The sequence below is a fragment of the Zea mays genome, chromosome 7, assembly GCF_902167145.1.
Source record: "Zea mays cultivar B73 chromosome 7, Zm-B73-REFERENCE-NAM-5.0, whole genome shotgun sequence".
Taxonomy (NCBI): Eukaryota; Viridiplantae; Streptophyta; class Magnoliopsida; order Poales; family Poaceae; genus Zea; species Zea mays.
The window spans coordinates 13,899,292-13,912,693 of NC_050102.1; the positions used below are offsets into that span (position 1 = coordinate 13,899,292).

The following is a 13,402-nucleotide window of genomic DNA, read 5'->3' on the forward strand; positions in this document are numbered from 1 at the left end:
TTATACAATACGTCTCGTACCATACGTCGACGTCCAAACAACGGCCAAATAAAACGCATCTGGGTAGTCAACGCAAGCACAAGAACTAGGACATCGCTTTCCTCCTGGAGAGGAGAGGAGAGGAGGCAATCGCCTGGAAATTTCCTCACTATACTACCGCTGCGGCACACGGGTTGACGTTTGGTTGCCACCGCTTTGGTCGTTGTGTTGGCTGTGCGTCTTGTGGTGGTTACCATTTTTTTCTCTATTAATATATGTCCGACGTTTTTTTTTGTCTGTTGCATTTCGAGAGGGAAAAAACAAGCACAAGAACAAAGACAATTGGTTTGACAGAAGATCAGATCCCAGCAGGTTCGATTCACCAATTTGGAGGCAATGGCAATCTGTAGTCATCAAATAGTACGATGGTTCTATCTTCAGAACGTGGTAATTGAACAAAAAAAAAACTTCTCAGTACCGCTCGAAAAGTTTGGAAATTCTGCAACATCGAGCTTCGAGCAGGTCTGAAGAAGCGAGAACACTCCAATGTCGGTGGGTGCAGAAGGCCAGAAGATGTCTAGCGACTGCACTACTCTACTCTGAATCCGACACTAGCATTCGTCAGCCCCGCCGACGCAGAGTACAGAGGAACATACGGAGTAGGAAGCTCGTCGCCGACATCGCCTCCGGGACCGAGATCGGCGACAACACGCACCTCCCTGCGATCCATGTCGTAGGCCACCAGCTTCCGGTCCCAGTGCCGGACAAAGAAAACCCAGTTGCCGTCCGGGTGGACGGCGACCACGCTGTACTCGACGCGGAACTGGCAGGCGATCCTCCCGAACAGCTCCGGGAAGCCGACGGTGTGCTTGAGCACCCACTCCCCGGCGTCGTAGTCCTGGAGCACCCAGACCAGGAGCCTCAGCGGCTCCTCCTCCGACAGGCGGCCGTGCGGCGGGCGCACGCACATGACGTAGTGCAGGCGGCCCCGCGAGCGGCCCACGAACACCGAGTGCCAGTCCTTCTCCGCCACGTCCCGGCGCGGCAGCGGGATGGCGCGGCGCGTGGCGCCCTCCGCGTCCACGGCGACCAGGTTGTTGGGGCCGGACGTGCCGTCGGTGTCGACCACCAGGTGCAGAGCGCCGCGGGCGACGGCGGCGCCGGTGCCCGGCTGGATGAGCGCCATGCCGCGGGCCCAGTCCCGCCACCCGCCGTGGACCCAGGCGCCCGCCCTGTCGGCCCACGCCCCGTCGGCCGACGCGTACGTGTGCACCGCGCGCACCGAGTCCATGTCGTCGAGCCGGAACTGGAGCAGGTGGAAGTGGAACCGGTGCGGCGGCGACGCCTCCTCCTCCTCCTCCGCGGCGGCGTCGAAGAGCAGGTACGTGAGCGCCGTCCGCTGCGAGGCGCTGGGGACCCAGCCGGAGCCCGGCACCCACGCCCACCGCGCCGTGGCCGGGTTGCACACGAGGTAGCACGCCGGCGGGTGGAGGTCGGGGGGCTCGTGCCCCCGGGCGCGGGCCAGGAGCACGAGGCCGTCGCGGGCGTCCAGGATCACGTCGCGCAGCCCCTCGGCGTCGGGAGGCGGCAGGAAGGACAGGGAGGCGTCGGGGTGCGGCTCCGCCATCCCGGAGACGTTGACGAACCGCCGGGTGGTCTCCTTCCGCTCCGGGACCGTGGCGTTGGGGCGCGTGAGCCGCGAGCTCTCGGTGCCGCCGTCGCCGTCCACGCGGCAGAGGAACCCCGCCAGGGTCTGCGCGAACCGCTGGCGGTGGAGCGGGTCCGTGACGAGGCCGCACCAGGCCTTGGAGACGCACTTGAAGCGGTGGAGGGAGTTGGCGGGGAGGAGGCCGAACATCTCGACGAGCGCGTCGTCGGGGATGCAGGGGGCGGGCGCCGCCGCCGCCGCGCGCAGCTTGGGGCCCGGGCCAGCCATGCCCTCCGCCCGCCTGACGAGACACGGATTGGAGGGGGCAGGGGATCAGCTTAACTACTCGCCGCCCGCCGGTGTCCGGAGAGGGTGTGGATCGCCGGCGGCTCGGCGCTGGTCAGTGATTTGAGTCGGCTGTAGCGAGAACGAGAAGCAAGCAGAGGGGAAAGGACAAAACAAAGCATCGAGAGAGCCGGCGGGTGATAGCACATAGCAGGACAGGCGAGTGCGAGGACCGGCGAGCAAAGACTTCATTTTTACGTATGTGTATAGAGGTGGCATTGTGTACCAGTAACTCGATAATAGGACTAGTCCAAGAGATTTCTATTTTCTCTAGTAAAAATTTGAGAAAATAGAAATTTTTTGGAAAAATTAGATTTATAAACTAGTCCTTAGTGTATGCATATGAGTTAAATATTCTACTCATGGATTTTTTATTGTACAAAAAAATTAATAAACGTGTATTATAATGTTCCACTCTAACACATACTCGTTAACTCATGGGTATAAAATACCCGATACAAAATTGGCTAAAAACATTAACTTAAGCTTCAGCCATTCATCTTATTTTGCTTATTTAACAATCTTTTAGGCGGTAATATCATAGAAGATTTAACAACTATTTGATGACCATGTAATAGAACATGTAATGTGTTATATGTGGTATTATCATAGTGTTGCTACTTTATCCAATTATCTAGGGTGATGTTGAATGGATAATTGACTGATGCAAGATTTTTGTTATGGTATTTAGATGGATATACTCGATGTTTGTATAGTGTAATATTTTGATAGATGTTTCATCTTTGCTGGTACGGGTGACCCGACAAGTGACCCATACCCATATGACTATGGATATAGAGGTCAATCTATACACACTAGTATATATGGGTGACCCGATGGACTTATATTTTTATCGTGGGTATGAGTATGGGATAGTCATACCCAGTGAATATTTACCCATTGACATCTCTTAATGTGTCTATGCGTTGAGACATAAGCTAAAAGTTAGGGAGTGTTTGGTTTCTAGGGACTAATTTTTAGTCTCTCCATTTTATTTTATTTTAGTCTCTAAATTACCAAATACGGAAACTAAACTAGAGTTTTAGTTTCTGTATTTACAATTAATAGACTAAAATGTCATAAAATGAAAGGACTAAAAATTAGTTCATAGAAACCAAACACCCCTTAGTATATCATTAACATGCAAAATATATATAGTAAAATATCACTGTAACACTAATATTTATTAACGATATAAATATGTAATATTATTATAAATACGTCGACTCAAATAAAATGAACTGATGTTGAACTATAATATCACACAAATTATTTTTAAAAAATCAATTTAAAATTTTGAATGATAAGCAAATATGTCGACAACTGTACACGAATCTATTCTTTTTTAGAGATGATGATAAGACTTTGTTGTATGTTTACATGGATGGTATATCGGTACAAATTGTTCTCATAACTTATCGATCACAAAGTTACTCCAAAGAATCTTGCATATTAAGCACAACAAGTGAACAAAACGTCAATTTTTGTTATGTAACTGTTTTTTATTTTTTTGGAAATACTAATATATAAAACAACATCTTCTCACATAGACTAACAGATACTCCTTCCGTTCTTTTTTATTTGTTGTCATTTAATTAAAAATGAATTAGTGGGTGACAAATATTTGAGAACAGAGGTAGTAGAATCTTATATTGTCCCACAGATGAAATTTTGGTCCTACATCCACATTGGCGTCTAGGATCGTCATCCCTAGGTATGATGGATCTTAAACGAAGCTCACGCACTCTCACACGCCAAACCATCGGATAATGACAAATAAAGGGATACTCAACAACAAGCAGCTTTTGAACATATTATTGCCAATAAGAAAGCTTGCGACTAGTAAGAATAAAGTTTCACTATGTAGTTTCATTGCTGAGATAGTTACAACAGCGAAGGTCTAGCTAAATGATACGTGGAGGCTATTACAATTACTATCCAAAATCAGCGAAAGAGACGTAAAAACAATGACAACATTTAAAAAATTCTTTGCGGTACAACCCACACATTCTCCTTGTAAACTGTTAAGAGAGGAATCAGATCCATACAATTACGAGTTGTTGTTCGAATTTGGCAGCAAAACTATTAGGTTGCTTGACTACATGGGGCACAACATTCTGCAGAGTCGCAGATTTTCCTGATAGTGTTCTAGATGTTCACGCTCAACAGATTCTGTATGAAAAATAGAATAACTATTCAGAACTACTTTATTGGGCAAACTGAGGGCAATACAGGAACACTTCATGGCAACTAAAAGCCTGCAACATAATCTGATTCTGGTTGTTTCATATGGTTGGGTGAAATCAACAACTTTTATTCGATTTGTGACAATAGCTACACCGCCAACAACAACATCAAATTCCTAGAAAAAGAAAGACGATTATTAAAACATGACTCTAAGTAACACGTACTCTAACTTTATACTAAGGCTTCCCCATTTTCATATGAGAATTTAATCAAAGGGGGAGCAAACAGTCTTTTTTGTCGGGTCATACCTCATTCTTTGGTATATGTTTCTTCTCATAACCCCATTTCCTAACCAACTTGGTAGTAGTTTCAACTCCTTCAGCTCTGGTATTCATCGCCAACATCATGTCATATCCAGACATACTTGTCAGATAGTTGGGAACTTATCATTGTAGAAAGCTAGAACTGAGTGTAACCCTTTTTGGCTATTACCTTTTATTAAAATGTGGTGGAGTTTGAACTTCTCCCCGCACTTCACGGGCCGTCCGCCACAGCTCGAACGACGTGTGGCATGAGACAGGAACCAGCTGAAAGGGAATTAGGCTTACACCTAGTTCCTAAATAATTTTGGTGGTTGAATTGCCCAACACAAATCTTTGGACTAACTAGTTTGCTCTAGTGTATAAGTTATACAGGTGTCAAAGGTTCACACTTAGCCAATAAAAAAGACCAAGTGTTGGGTTCAACAATAATGCAAAGGAGCAACCGAAGGCTCCTCTGGTCTGGCGCACCGGACTGTCCGGTGTGCCACCGGACATGTCCGGTGTGCCACCGGACATGTCCGGTGCACCAGAGGACTCAGGTTTCAAACTCGTCACCTTCGGGAATTTCCAGAGGCCACTCCGCTATAATTCACCGGACTGTCCGGTGTGCACCGGACATGTCCGGTGCTCCAAGGAGGGGCGGCCTCAGGAACTCGCCAGCCTCGGGTTTTCATTCCAGCTGCTCCGCTATAATTCACCGGACTGTCCGGTGTGCACCGGACTGTCCGGTGCATCTGCGGAGCAACGGCTACTTCAGGCGCCAACGGCTACCTGCGGCGCATTTATTGCGCGCCAGCGCGCGCAGAGGTCAGGAACGCCCATGTTGGCGCACCGGACACTCTACAGTACATGTCCGGTGCGCCACCGGACATCAAGGCGGGCCCAGAAGTCAGAACTCCAACGGTCGATTTCCAACGGCACTGGTGACGTGGCGGGGGCACCGGACTGTCCGGTGTGCACCGGACTGTCCGGTGCGCCATCGAACAGACAGCCCAGCCAACGGTCATGTTTAGTGGTTGGGGCTATAAATACCCCAACCACCCCACCATTCATTGCATCCAAGTTTTCCACTTCCCAACTACTACAAGAGCTCTAGCATTCAATTCTAGACACACCAAAGAGATCAAATCCTCTCCAAATTCCACACAACGCCATAGTGACTAGAGAGAGTGATTTGCTTGTGTTCTTTCGAGCTCTTGCGCTTGGATTGCTTCCTTCTTTCTTGATTCTTTCTTGTGATCAAACACTCACTTGTAATTGAGGCAAGAGGCACCAATTGTGTGGTGGCCCTTGCGGGAAGTTTGATTCCCAAGTGATTTGAGAAGAGAAGCTCACTCGGTCCGAGGGACCGATTGAGAGAGGGAAGGGTTGAAAGAGACCCGGCCTTTGTGGCCTCCTCAACGGGGAGTAGGTTTGCAAGAACCGAACCTCGGTAAAACAAATCCGCGTGTCACACTCTTCATTTGCTTGCGATTTGTTTTGCTCCCTCTCTCGCGGACTCGTTTATATTTCTAACACTAACCCGGTTTGTAGTTGTGATTATTTTTGAGAATTTCAGTTTCGCCCTATTCACCCCCCCTCTAGGCGACTTTCAATTGGTATCAGAGCCCGGTGCTTCATTAGAGCCTAACCGCTCGAAGTGATGTCGGGAGATCACGCCAAGAAGGAGATGGAAACCGGCGAAAAGCCCACTACAAGCCACGGGAGCACTTCATCGGAAGAGTCCCGCACCAAGAGGAAGGAGAAGAAGAAGAGCTCCTCCAACAAAGGGAAGGAGAAGAAATCTTCTTCGCACCACAAGGAGAGATCTTCCTCCCACAAGCCACATCGGAGAGGGGACAAGCACAAAAGGATGAGGAAAGTGGTCTACTATGAGACCGACACTTCATCAACATCGACCTCCGACTCCGATGCACCCTCCGTAACTTCTAAACGCCAAGAGCGTAAGAAGTTTAGTAAGATCCCCCTACATTACCCTCACATTTCTAAAAATGCACCTTTACTTTCCGTCCCGTTAGGCAAACCACCAACTTTTGATGGTGAAGATTATGCTAGGTGGAGTGATTTAATGCGATTTCATCTAACCTCACTCCACAAAAGTATATGGGATGTTGTTGAGTTTGGTGCACAGGTACCGTCCATAGGGGATGAAGACTATGATGAGGATGAGGTGGCCCAAATCGAGCACTTCAACTCTCAAGCAACAACAATACTCCTCGCATCTTTAAGTAGAGAGGAGTATAACAAAGTTCAAGGGTTGAAGAGCGCCAAGGAGGTTTGGGATGTGCTCAAAACCGCGCACGAGGGAGATGAGCTCACAAAGATCACCAAGCGGGAAACGATCGAGGGGGAGCTCGGTCGGTTCCGGCTTCGCAAAGGGGAAGAGCCACAACACATGTACAACCGGCTCAAGACCTTGGTGAACCAAGTGCGCAACCTCGGGAGCACGAAGTGGGACGACCACGAAATGGTTAAGGTTATTCTAAGATCTCTCATTTTCCTTAACCCCACTCAAGTTCAATTAATTCGTGGTAATCCTAGATATACTAAAATGACCCCCGAGGAAGTTATCGGGAATTTTGTAAGTTTTGAGTGCATGATCGAAGGCTCGAGGAAGATCAACGAGCTTGATGATCCATCCACATCCGAAGCTCAACCCGTCGCATTCAAGGCGACGGAGGAAAAGAAGGAGGAGGCTACACCAAGTCGACAACCTATAGACGCCTCCAAGCTCGACAATGAGGAAATGGCGTTCGTCATCAAGAGCTTCCGCCAAATCCTCAAGCAAAGGAGAGGGAAAGACTACAAGTCCCGCTCCAAGAAGGTTTGCTACAAGTGTGGTAAGCCCGGTCACTTTATTGCTAAATGTCCATTATCAAGTGATAGTGACAGGGGCGACGACAAGAAGGGGAGAAGAAAGGAGAAGAAGAGGTACTACAAGAAGAAGGGCGGCGATGCCCATGTTTGTCGGGAGTGGGACTCCGACGAAAGCTCTAGCGACTCCTCCGACGACGAGGACACCGCCAACATCGCCGTCACCAAGGGACTCCTCTTCCCCAACGTCGGCCACAAGTGCCTCATGGCAAAGGACGGCAAAAGGAAGAAGGTTAAATCCAACTCCTCCACTAAATATGAATCGTCTGGTGATGATAATGCTAGTGGTGAGGAAGATAATTTGCGTATCCTTTTTGCCAACCTTAACATGGAACAAAAAGAAAAATTAAATGAACTAATTAGTGCCATCCATGAAAAGGATGATCTCTTGGACTCCCAAGAGGACTTTCTAATCAAGGAAAATAAGAAACATGTTAAGGTTAAAAATGCTTATGCTCTAGAGGTAGAAAAATGTGAAAAATTGTCTAGTGAGCTAAGCACTTGCCATGAGACCATTAACAACCTTAGAAATGAAAATGCTAGATTAATTGCTAAGGTTGATTCTCATGTTTGTATTGATTCAATTCCCGATCTTAGAAATGATAATGATGATTTGCTTGCTAAGATTAAGGAATTGAATGATTCTCTTGCTAGCCTTAGAGTAGAAAATGATAATTTGATTGCTAAGGCTAAAGATTTTGATGTTTGCAATGTCACTATATCCGATCTTAGAGATAAAAATGATATATTACGTGCTAAGATTGTTGAACTTAATTCTTGCAAACCCTCTACATCTACTATTGAGCATGTGTCTATTTGTGATAGATGTAGAGATATTGATGTTGATGCTATTCATGATCACATGTCTTTAATTAAACAACAAAATGATCATATAGCAAAACTAGATGCTAAAATTGCCGAGCACAACTTAGAAAATGAGAAATTTAAATTTACTCGTAGCATGCTTTATAATGGGAGACGCCCTGGCATTAAGGATGGCATTGGCTTCCAAAGGGGAGACAATGTCAAAATTAGTGCCCCTCCTAAAAGATTGTCAAATTTTGTTAAGGGCAAGGCTCCCATGCCTCAGGATAACGAGGGTTACATTTTATACCCTGCCGGCTATCCTGAGAGCAAAATTAGGAAAATTCATTCTAGGAAGTCTCACTCTGGCCCTAATCATGCTTTTATGTATAAGGGTGAGACATCTAGCTCTAGGCAACCAACCCGTGCCAAGTTGCCTAGAAAGAAAACTCCTAATGCATCAAATGATCATGCCATTTCATTTAAAACTTTTGATGCTTCTTATGTGCTTACTAACAAATCCGGCAAGGTAGTTGCCAAGTTTGTTGGGGGCAAACACAAGGGTTCCAAGACTTGTGTTTGGGTACCCAAAGTTCTTGTTTCTAATGCCAAAGGACCCAAAACCGTTTGGGTACCTAAAATCAAGAACTAAAATTGTTTTGCAGGTTTATGCATCTGGGGGCTCAAGCTGGATACTCGACAGCGGGTGCACAAACCACATGACAGGGGAAAAGAAGATGTTCTCCTCATATGAGAAAAACCAAGATCCCCAACGAGCGATCACATTCGGGGATGGAAATCAAGGTTTGGTCAAAGGTCTTGGTAAAATAGCTATATCTCCTGACCATTCTATTTCCAATGTTTTTCTTGTAGATTCTTTAGATTACAATTTGCTTTCCGTTTCACAATTATGTCAAATGGGCTACAACTGTCTATTCACTAATGTAGGTGTCACTGTCTTTAGAAGAAGTGATGATTCAATAGCATTTAAGGGAGTGTTAGAGGGTCAGCTATACTTAGTAGATTTTGATAGAGCTGAACTCGACACTTGCTTAATTGCTAAGACTAACATGGGTTGGCTCTGGCACCGCCGACTAGCCCATGTTGGAATGAAGAATCTTCATAAGCTTCTAAAGGGAGAACACATTTTAGGATTAACAAATGTTCATTTTGAGAAAGACAGGATTTGTAGCGCATGCCAGGCAGGGAAGCAAGTTGGAACTCATCATCCACACAAGAACATCACGACGACCGACAGGCCACTAGAGCTCCTACACATGGATCTATTCGGCCCGATTGCTTACATAAGCATCGGCGGGAGTAAGTACTGTCTAGTTATTGTGGATGATTATTCTCGCTTCACTTGGGTATTCTTTTTACAGGAAAAATCTCAAACCCAAGAGACCTTAAAGGGATTCTTGAGACGGGCTCAAAATGAGTTCGGCTTAAGGATCAAGAAAATAAGAAGCGACAACGGGACGGAGTTCAAGAACTCTCAAATTGAAGGCTTTCTTGAGGAGGAGGGCATCAAGCATGAGTTCTCTTCTCCCTACACCCCTCAACAAAATGGTGTAGTGGAGAGGAAGAATCGAACTCTATTGGACATGGCAAGGACCATGCTTGATGAGTACAAGACTTCGGATCGGTTTTGGGCCGAGGCAGTCAACACCGCTTGCTACGCCATCAACCGGTTATATCTTCACCGAATCCTCAAGAAGACATCCTATGAACTCCTAACCGGTAAAAAGCCCAACATTTCATATTTTAGAGTTTTTGGTAGCAAATGCTTTATTCTTGTTAAAAGAGGTAGAAAATCTAAATTTGCTCCTAAAACTGTAGAAGGCTTTTTACTTGGTTATGACTCAAACACAAGGGCATATAGGGTCTTTAACAAGTCCACTGGACTAGTTGAAGTCTCATGTGACGTTGTGTTTGATGAAACTAACGGCTCTCAAGTAGAGCAAGTTGATTTTGATGAGATAGGTATTGAAGAGGCTCCGTGCATCGCGCTAAGGAACATGTCCATTGGGGATGTGTGTCCTAAGGAATCCAAGGAGCCTCCAAATGAACAAGATCAACCATCCTCCTCCACGCAAGCATCTCCACCAACTCAAATTGAGGATGAGGCTCAAGATGTTGAACAAGAAGACCAAGAAGATGAGCCACCTCAAAATGACGGCAACGATCAAGGGGGAGATGCAAATAATGAAGACAAGGAGGATGAAGAACCAAGGCCGCCACACCCAAGAGTCCACCAAGCAATACAACGAGATCACCCCGTCGACACTATCCTCGGCGACATTCATAAGGGGGTAACTACTAGATCTCGTGTTGCACATTTTTGTGAGCATTACTCGTTTGTTTCCTCTATTGAGCCACACAGGGTAGAGGAAGCACTACAAGATTCGGATTGGGTGGTGGCGATGCAAGAGGAGCTCAACAACTTCACTAGGAATGAGGTATGGCATTTAGTTCCACGTCCTAACCAAAATGTTGTAGGAACCAAATGGGTCTTCCGCAACAAGCAAGACGAACATGGTGTGGTGACAAGGAACAAAGCTCGACTTGTGGCCAAGGGATACTCCCAAGTCGAAGGTTTGGATTTCGGTGAAACCTATGCACCCGTAGCTAGGCTTGAGTCAAATCGCATATTATTGGCCTATGCTACTTACCATGGCTTTAAGCTTTATCAAATGGACGTAAAAAGTGCCTTCCTCAATGGACCAATCAAGGAAGAAGTCTATGTTGAGCAACCTCCCGGCTTTGAAGATAGTAAGTACCCTAACCATGTCTATAAGCTCTCTAAGGCGCTTTATGGGCTCAAGCAGGCCCCAAGAGCATGGTATGAATGCCTTAGAGATTTCCTTATCGCTAATGGCTTCAAAGTCGGCAAGGCCGATCCTACTCTATTCACTAAAACTCTTGACAATGATTTGTTTGTATGCCAAATTTATGTTGATGATATCATATTTGGGTCTACTAACGAATCTACTTGTGAGGAATTTAGTAGGATCATGACACAGAAATTCGAGATGTCTATGATGGGGGAGTTGAAGTATTTCTTAGGATTTCAAGTGAAGCAACTCCAAGAGGGCACCTTCCTTAGCCAAACGAAGTATACTCAAGATATTCTAAGCAAGTTTGGGATGAAGGATGCCAAGCCCATCAAGACACCCATGGGAACCAATGGGCATCTCGACCTCGACACGGGAGGTAAGTCCGTGGATCAAAAGGTATACCGGTCGATGATAGGTTCCTTACTCTATTTATGTGCTTCTCGACCGAACATTATGCTTTCTGTTTGCATGTGTGCAAGATTCCAATCCGACCCTAAGGAATCCCACCTTATGGCCGTAAAACGAATCTTGAGATATTTGGCTTATACTCCTAAGTTTGGGCTTTGGTACCCTCGGGGATCCACATTTGATTTGATTGGTTATTCGGATGCCGATTGGGCGGGGTGTAAGATTAATAGGAAGAGCACATCAGGGACTTGCCAGTTCTTGGGGAGATCCTTGGTGTCTTGGGCTTCAAAGAAGCAAAATTCGGTCGCTCTTTCAACCGCCGAAGCCGAGTACATTGCCGCAGGTCATTGTTGCGCGCAATTACTTTGGATGAGGCAAACCCTGCGGGACTACGGTTACAAATTAACCAAAGTTCCTTTGCTATGTGATAATGAGAGTGCAATCAAAATGGCCGACAATCCCGTCGAGCATAGCCGCACTAAGCACATAGCCATTCAGTATCATTTTCTTAGGGATCACCAGTAAAAGGGAGATATCGAGATTGCTTACATTAATACAAAAGATCAATTAGCCGATATCTTTACCAAGCCACTTGATGAACAAACTTTTACCAAACTTAGGCATGAGCTCAATATTCTTGATTCCCGCAACTTCTTTTGTTAGATTGCACACATAGCTCATTTATATACTTTTGATCATATCTCTTTTATATGCTATGACTAATGTGTTTCCAAGTCTATTTCAAATCAAGTCATAGGTATATTGAAAGGGAATTGGAGTTTTCGGCGAAGACAAAGGCTTCCACTCCGCAACCCATCCTTCGCCGTCGCTCCAAGCCACTCTCCATCTTTGGGGGAGAGAACAAAAGGACTTCATCTTTGGTATAATCTTAACTCATTTGTTTATGACCAAAGAGGAAGACATTACTTCGAGGGCTCTAATAATTCCGTTTTTGGCGATTCATGCCAAAGGGGGAGACAGTATGAGCCCAAAGCAAAAGGACCGCACCACCACCAATTTCAAAAACTTAGTGTTTTCCAAGAGTATTTATCAATTGGTATCCTATTGTGTTCAAAAGAGGGAGAAAGTAGTATTTCAAAAATGATATATCAAAACCCTCTTGAACACTAAGAGGAGGATCTCCTTTAGGGGGAGTTTTGTTTAGTCAAAGGAAAAGCATTTGAAACAGGGGAGAAAATTTCAAATCTTGAAAATGCTTTGCAAAATCCTATTCATTTACCTTTGACCATTTGCAAAAGAACTTTGAAAAGGATTTACAAAAGAGTTTGCAAAAACAAAACATGTGGTGCAAGCGTGGTCCAAAATGTTAAATAAGAAAGAAACAATCCATGCATATCTTGTAAGTAGTTATATTGGCTCAATTCCAAGCAACCTTTTACTTACATTATGCAAACTAGTTCAATTATGCACTTCTATATTTGCTTTGGTTTGTGTTGGCATCAATCACCAAAAAGGGGGAGATTGAAAGGGAATTAGGCTTACACCTAGTTCCTAAATAATTTTGGTGGTTGAATTGCCCAACACAAATCTTTGGACTAACTAGTTTGCTCTAGTGTATAAGTTATACAGGTGTCAAAGGTTCACACTTAGCCAATAAAAAAAGACCAAGTGTTGGGTTCAACAATAATGCAAAGGAGCAACCGAAGGCTCCTCTGGTCTGGCGCACCGGACTGTCCGGTGTGCCACCGGACATGTCCGGTGCACCAGAGGACTCAGGTTTCAAACTCGTCACCTTCGGGAATTTCCAGAGGCCACTCCGCTATAATTCACCGGACTGTCCGGTGTGCATCGGACATGTCCGGTGCTCCAAGGAAGGGCGGCCTCAGGAACTCGCTAGCCTCGGGTTTTCATTACAGCTGCTCCGCTATAATTCACCGGACTATCCGGTGTGCACCGGACTGTCCGGTGCATCTACGGAGCAACGACTACTTCAGGCGCCAACGGCTACCTGCGGCGCATTTATTGCGCGCCAGCGC

At 45.9% G+C, this 13,402-nt stretch overlaps 1 protein-coding gene across 1 annotated transcript; it reads right to left on the reverse strand.

Moving 5' to 3' along the window:
* Positions 1–359: 359 nt before the first annotated feature.
* LOC100383249 (uncharacterized) lies at positions 360–2,119 on the reverse strand. Its single transcript, NM_001175910.2, has one exon. The coding sequence runs from the start codon at positions 1,913–1,915 to the stop codon at positions 569–571; it is 1,347 nt and encodes a 448-aa protein (NP_001169381.2). The 5' UTR covers positions 1,916–2,119; the 3' UTR covers positions 360–568.
* Positions 2,120–13,402: the final 11,283 nt, after the last annotated feature.

Coding starts and splice junctions, on each gene's coding strand:
- LOC100383249 (NM_001175910.2), bottom strand. CDS start 1,915: ATGGCTGGCCCGGGCCCCAAGCTGCGCGCGGCGGCGGCGGCGCCCGCC.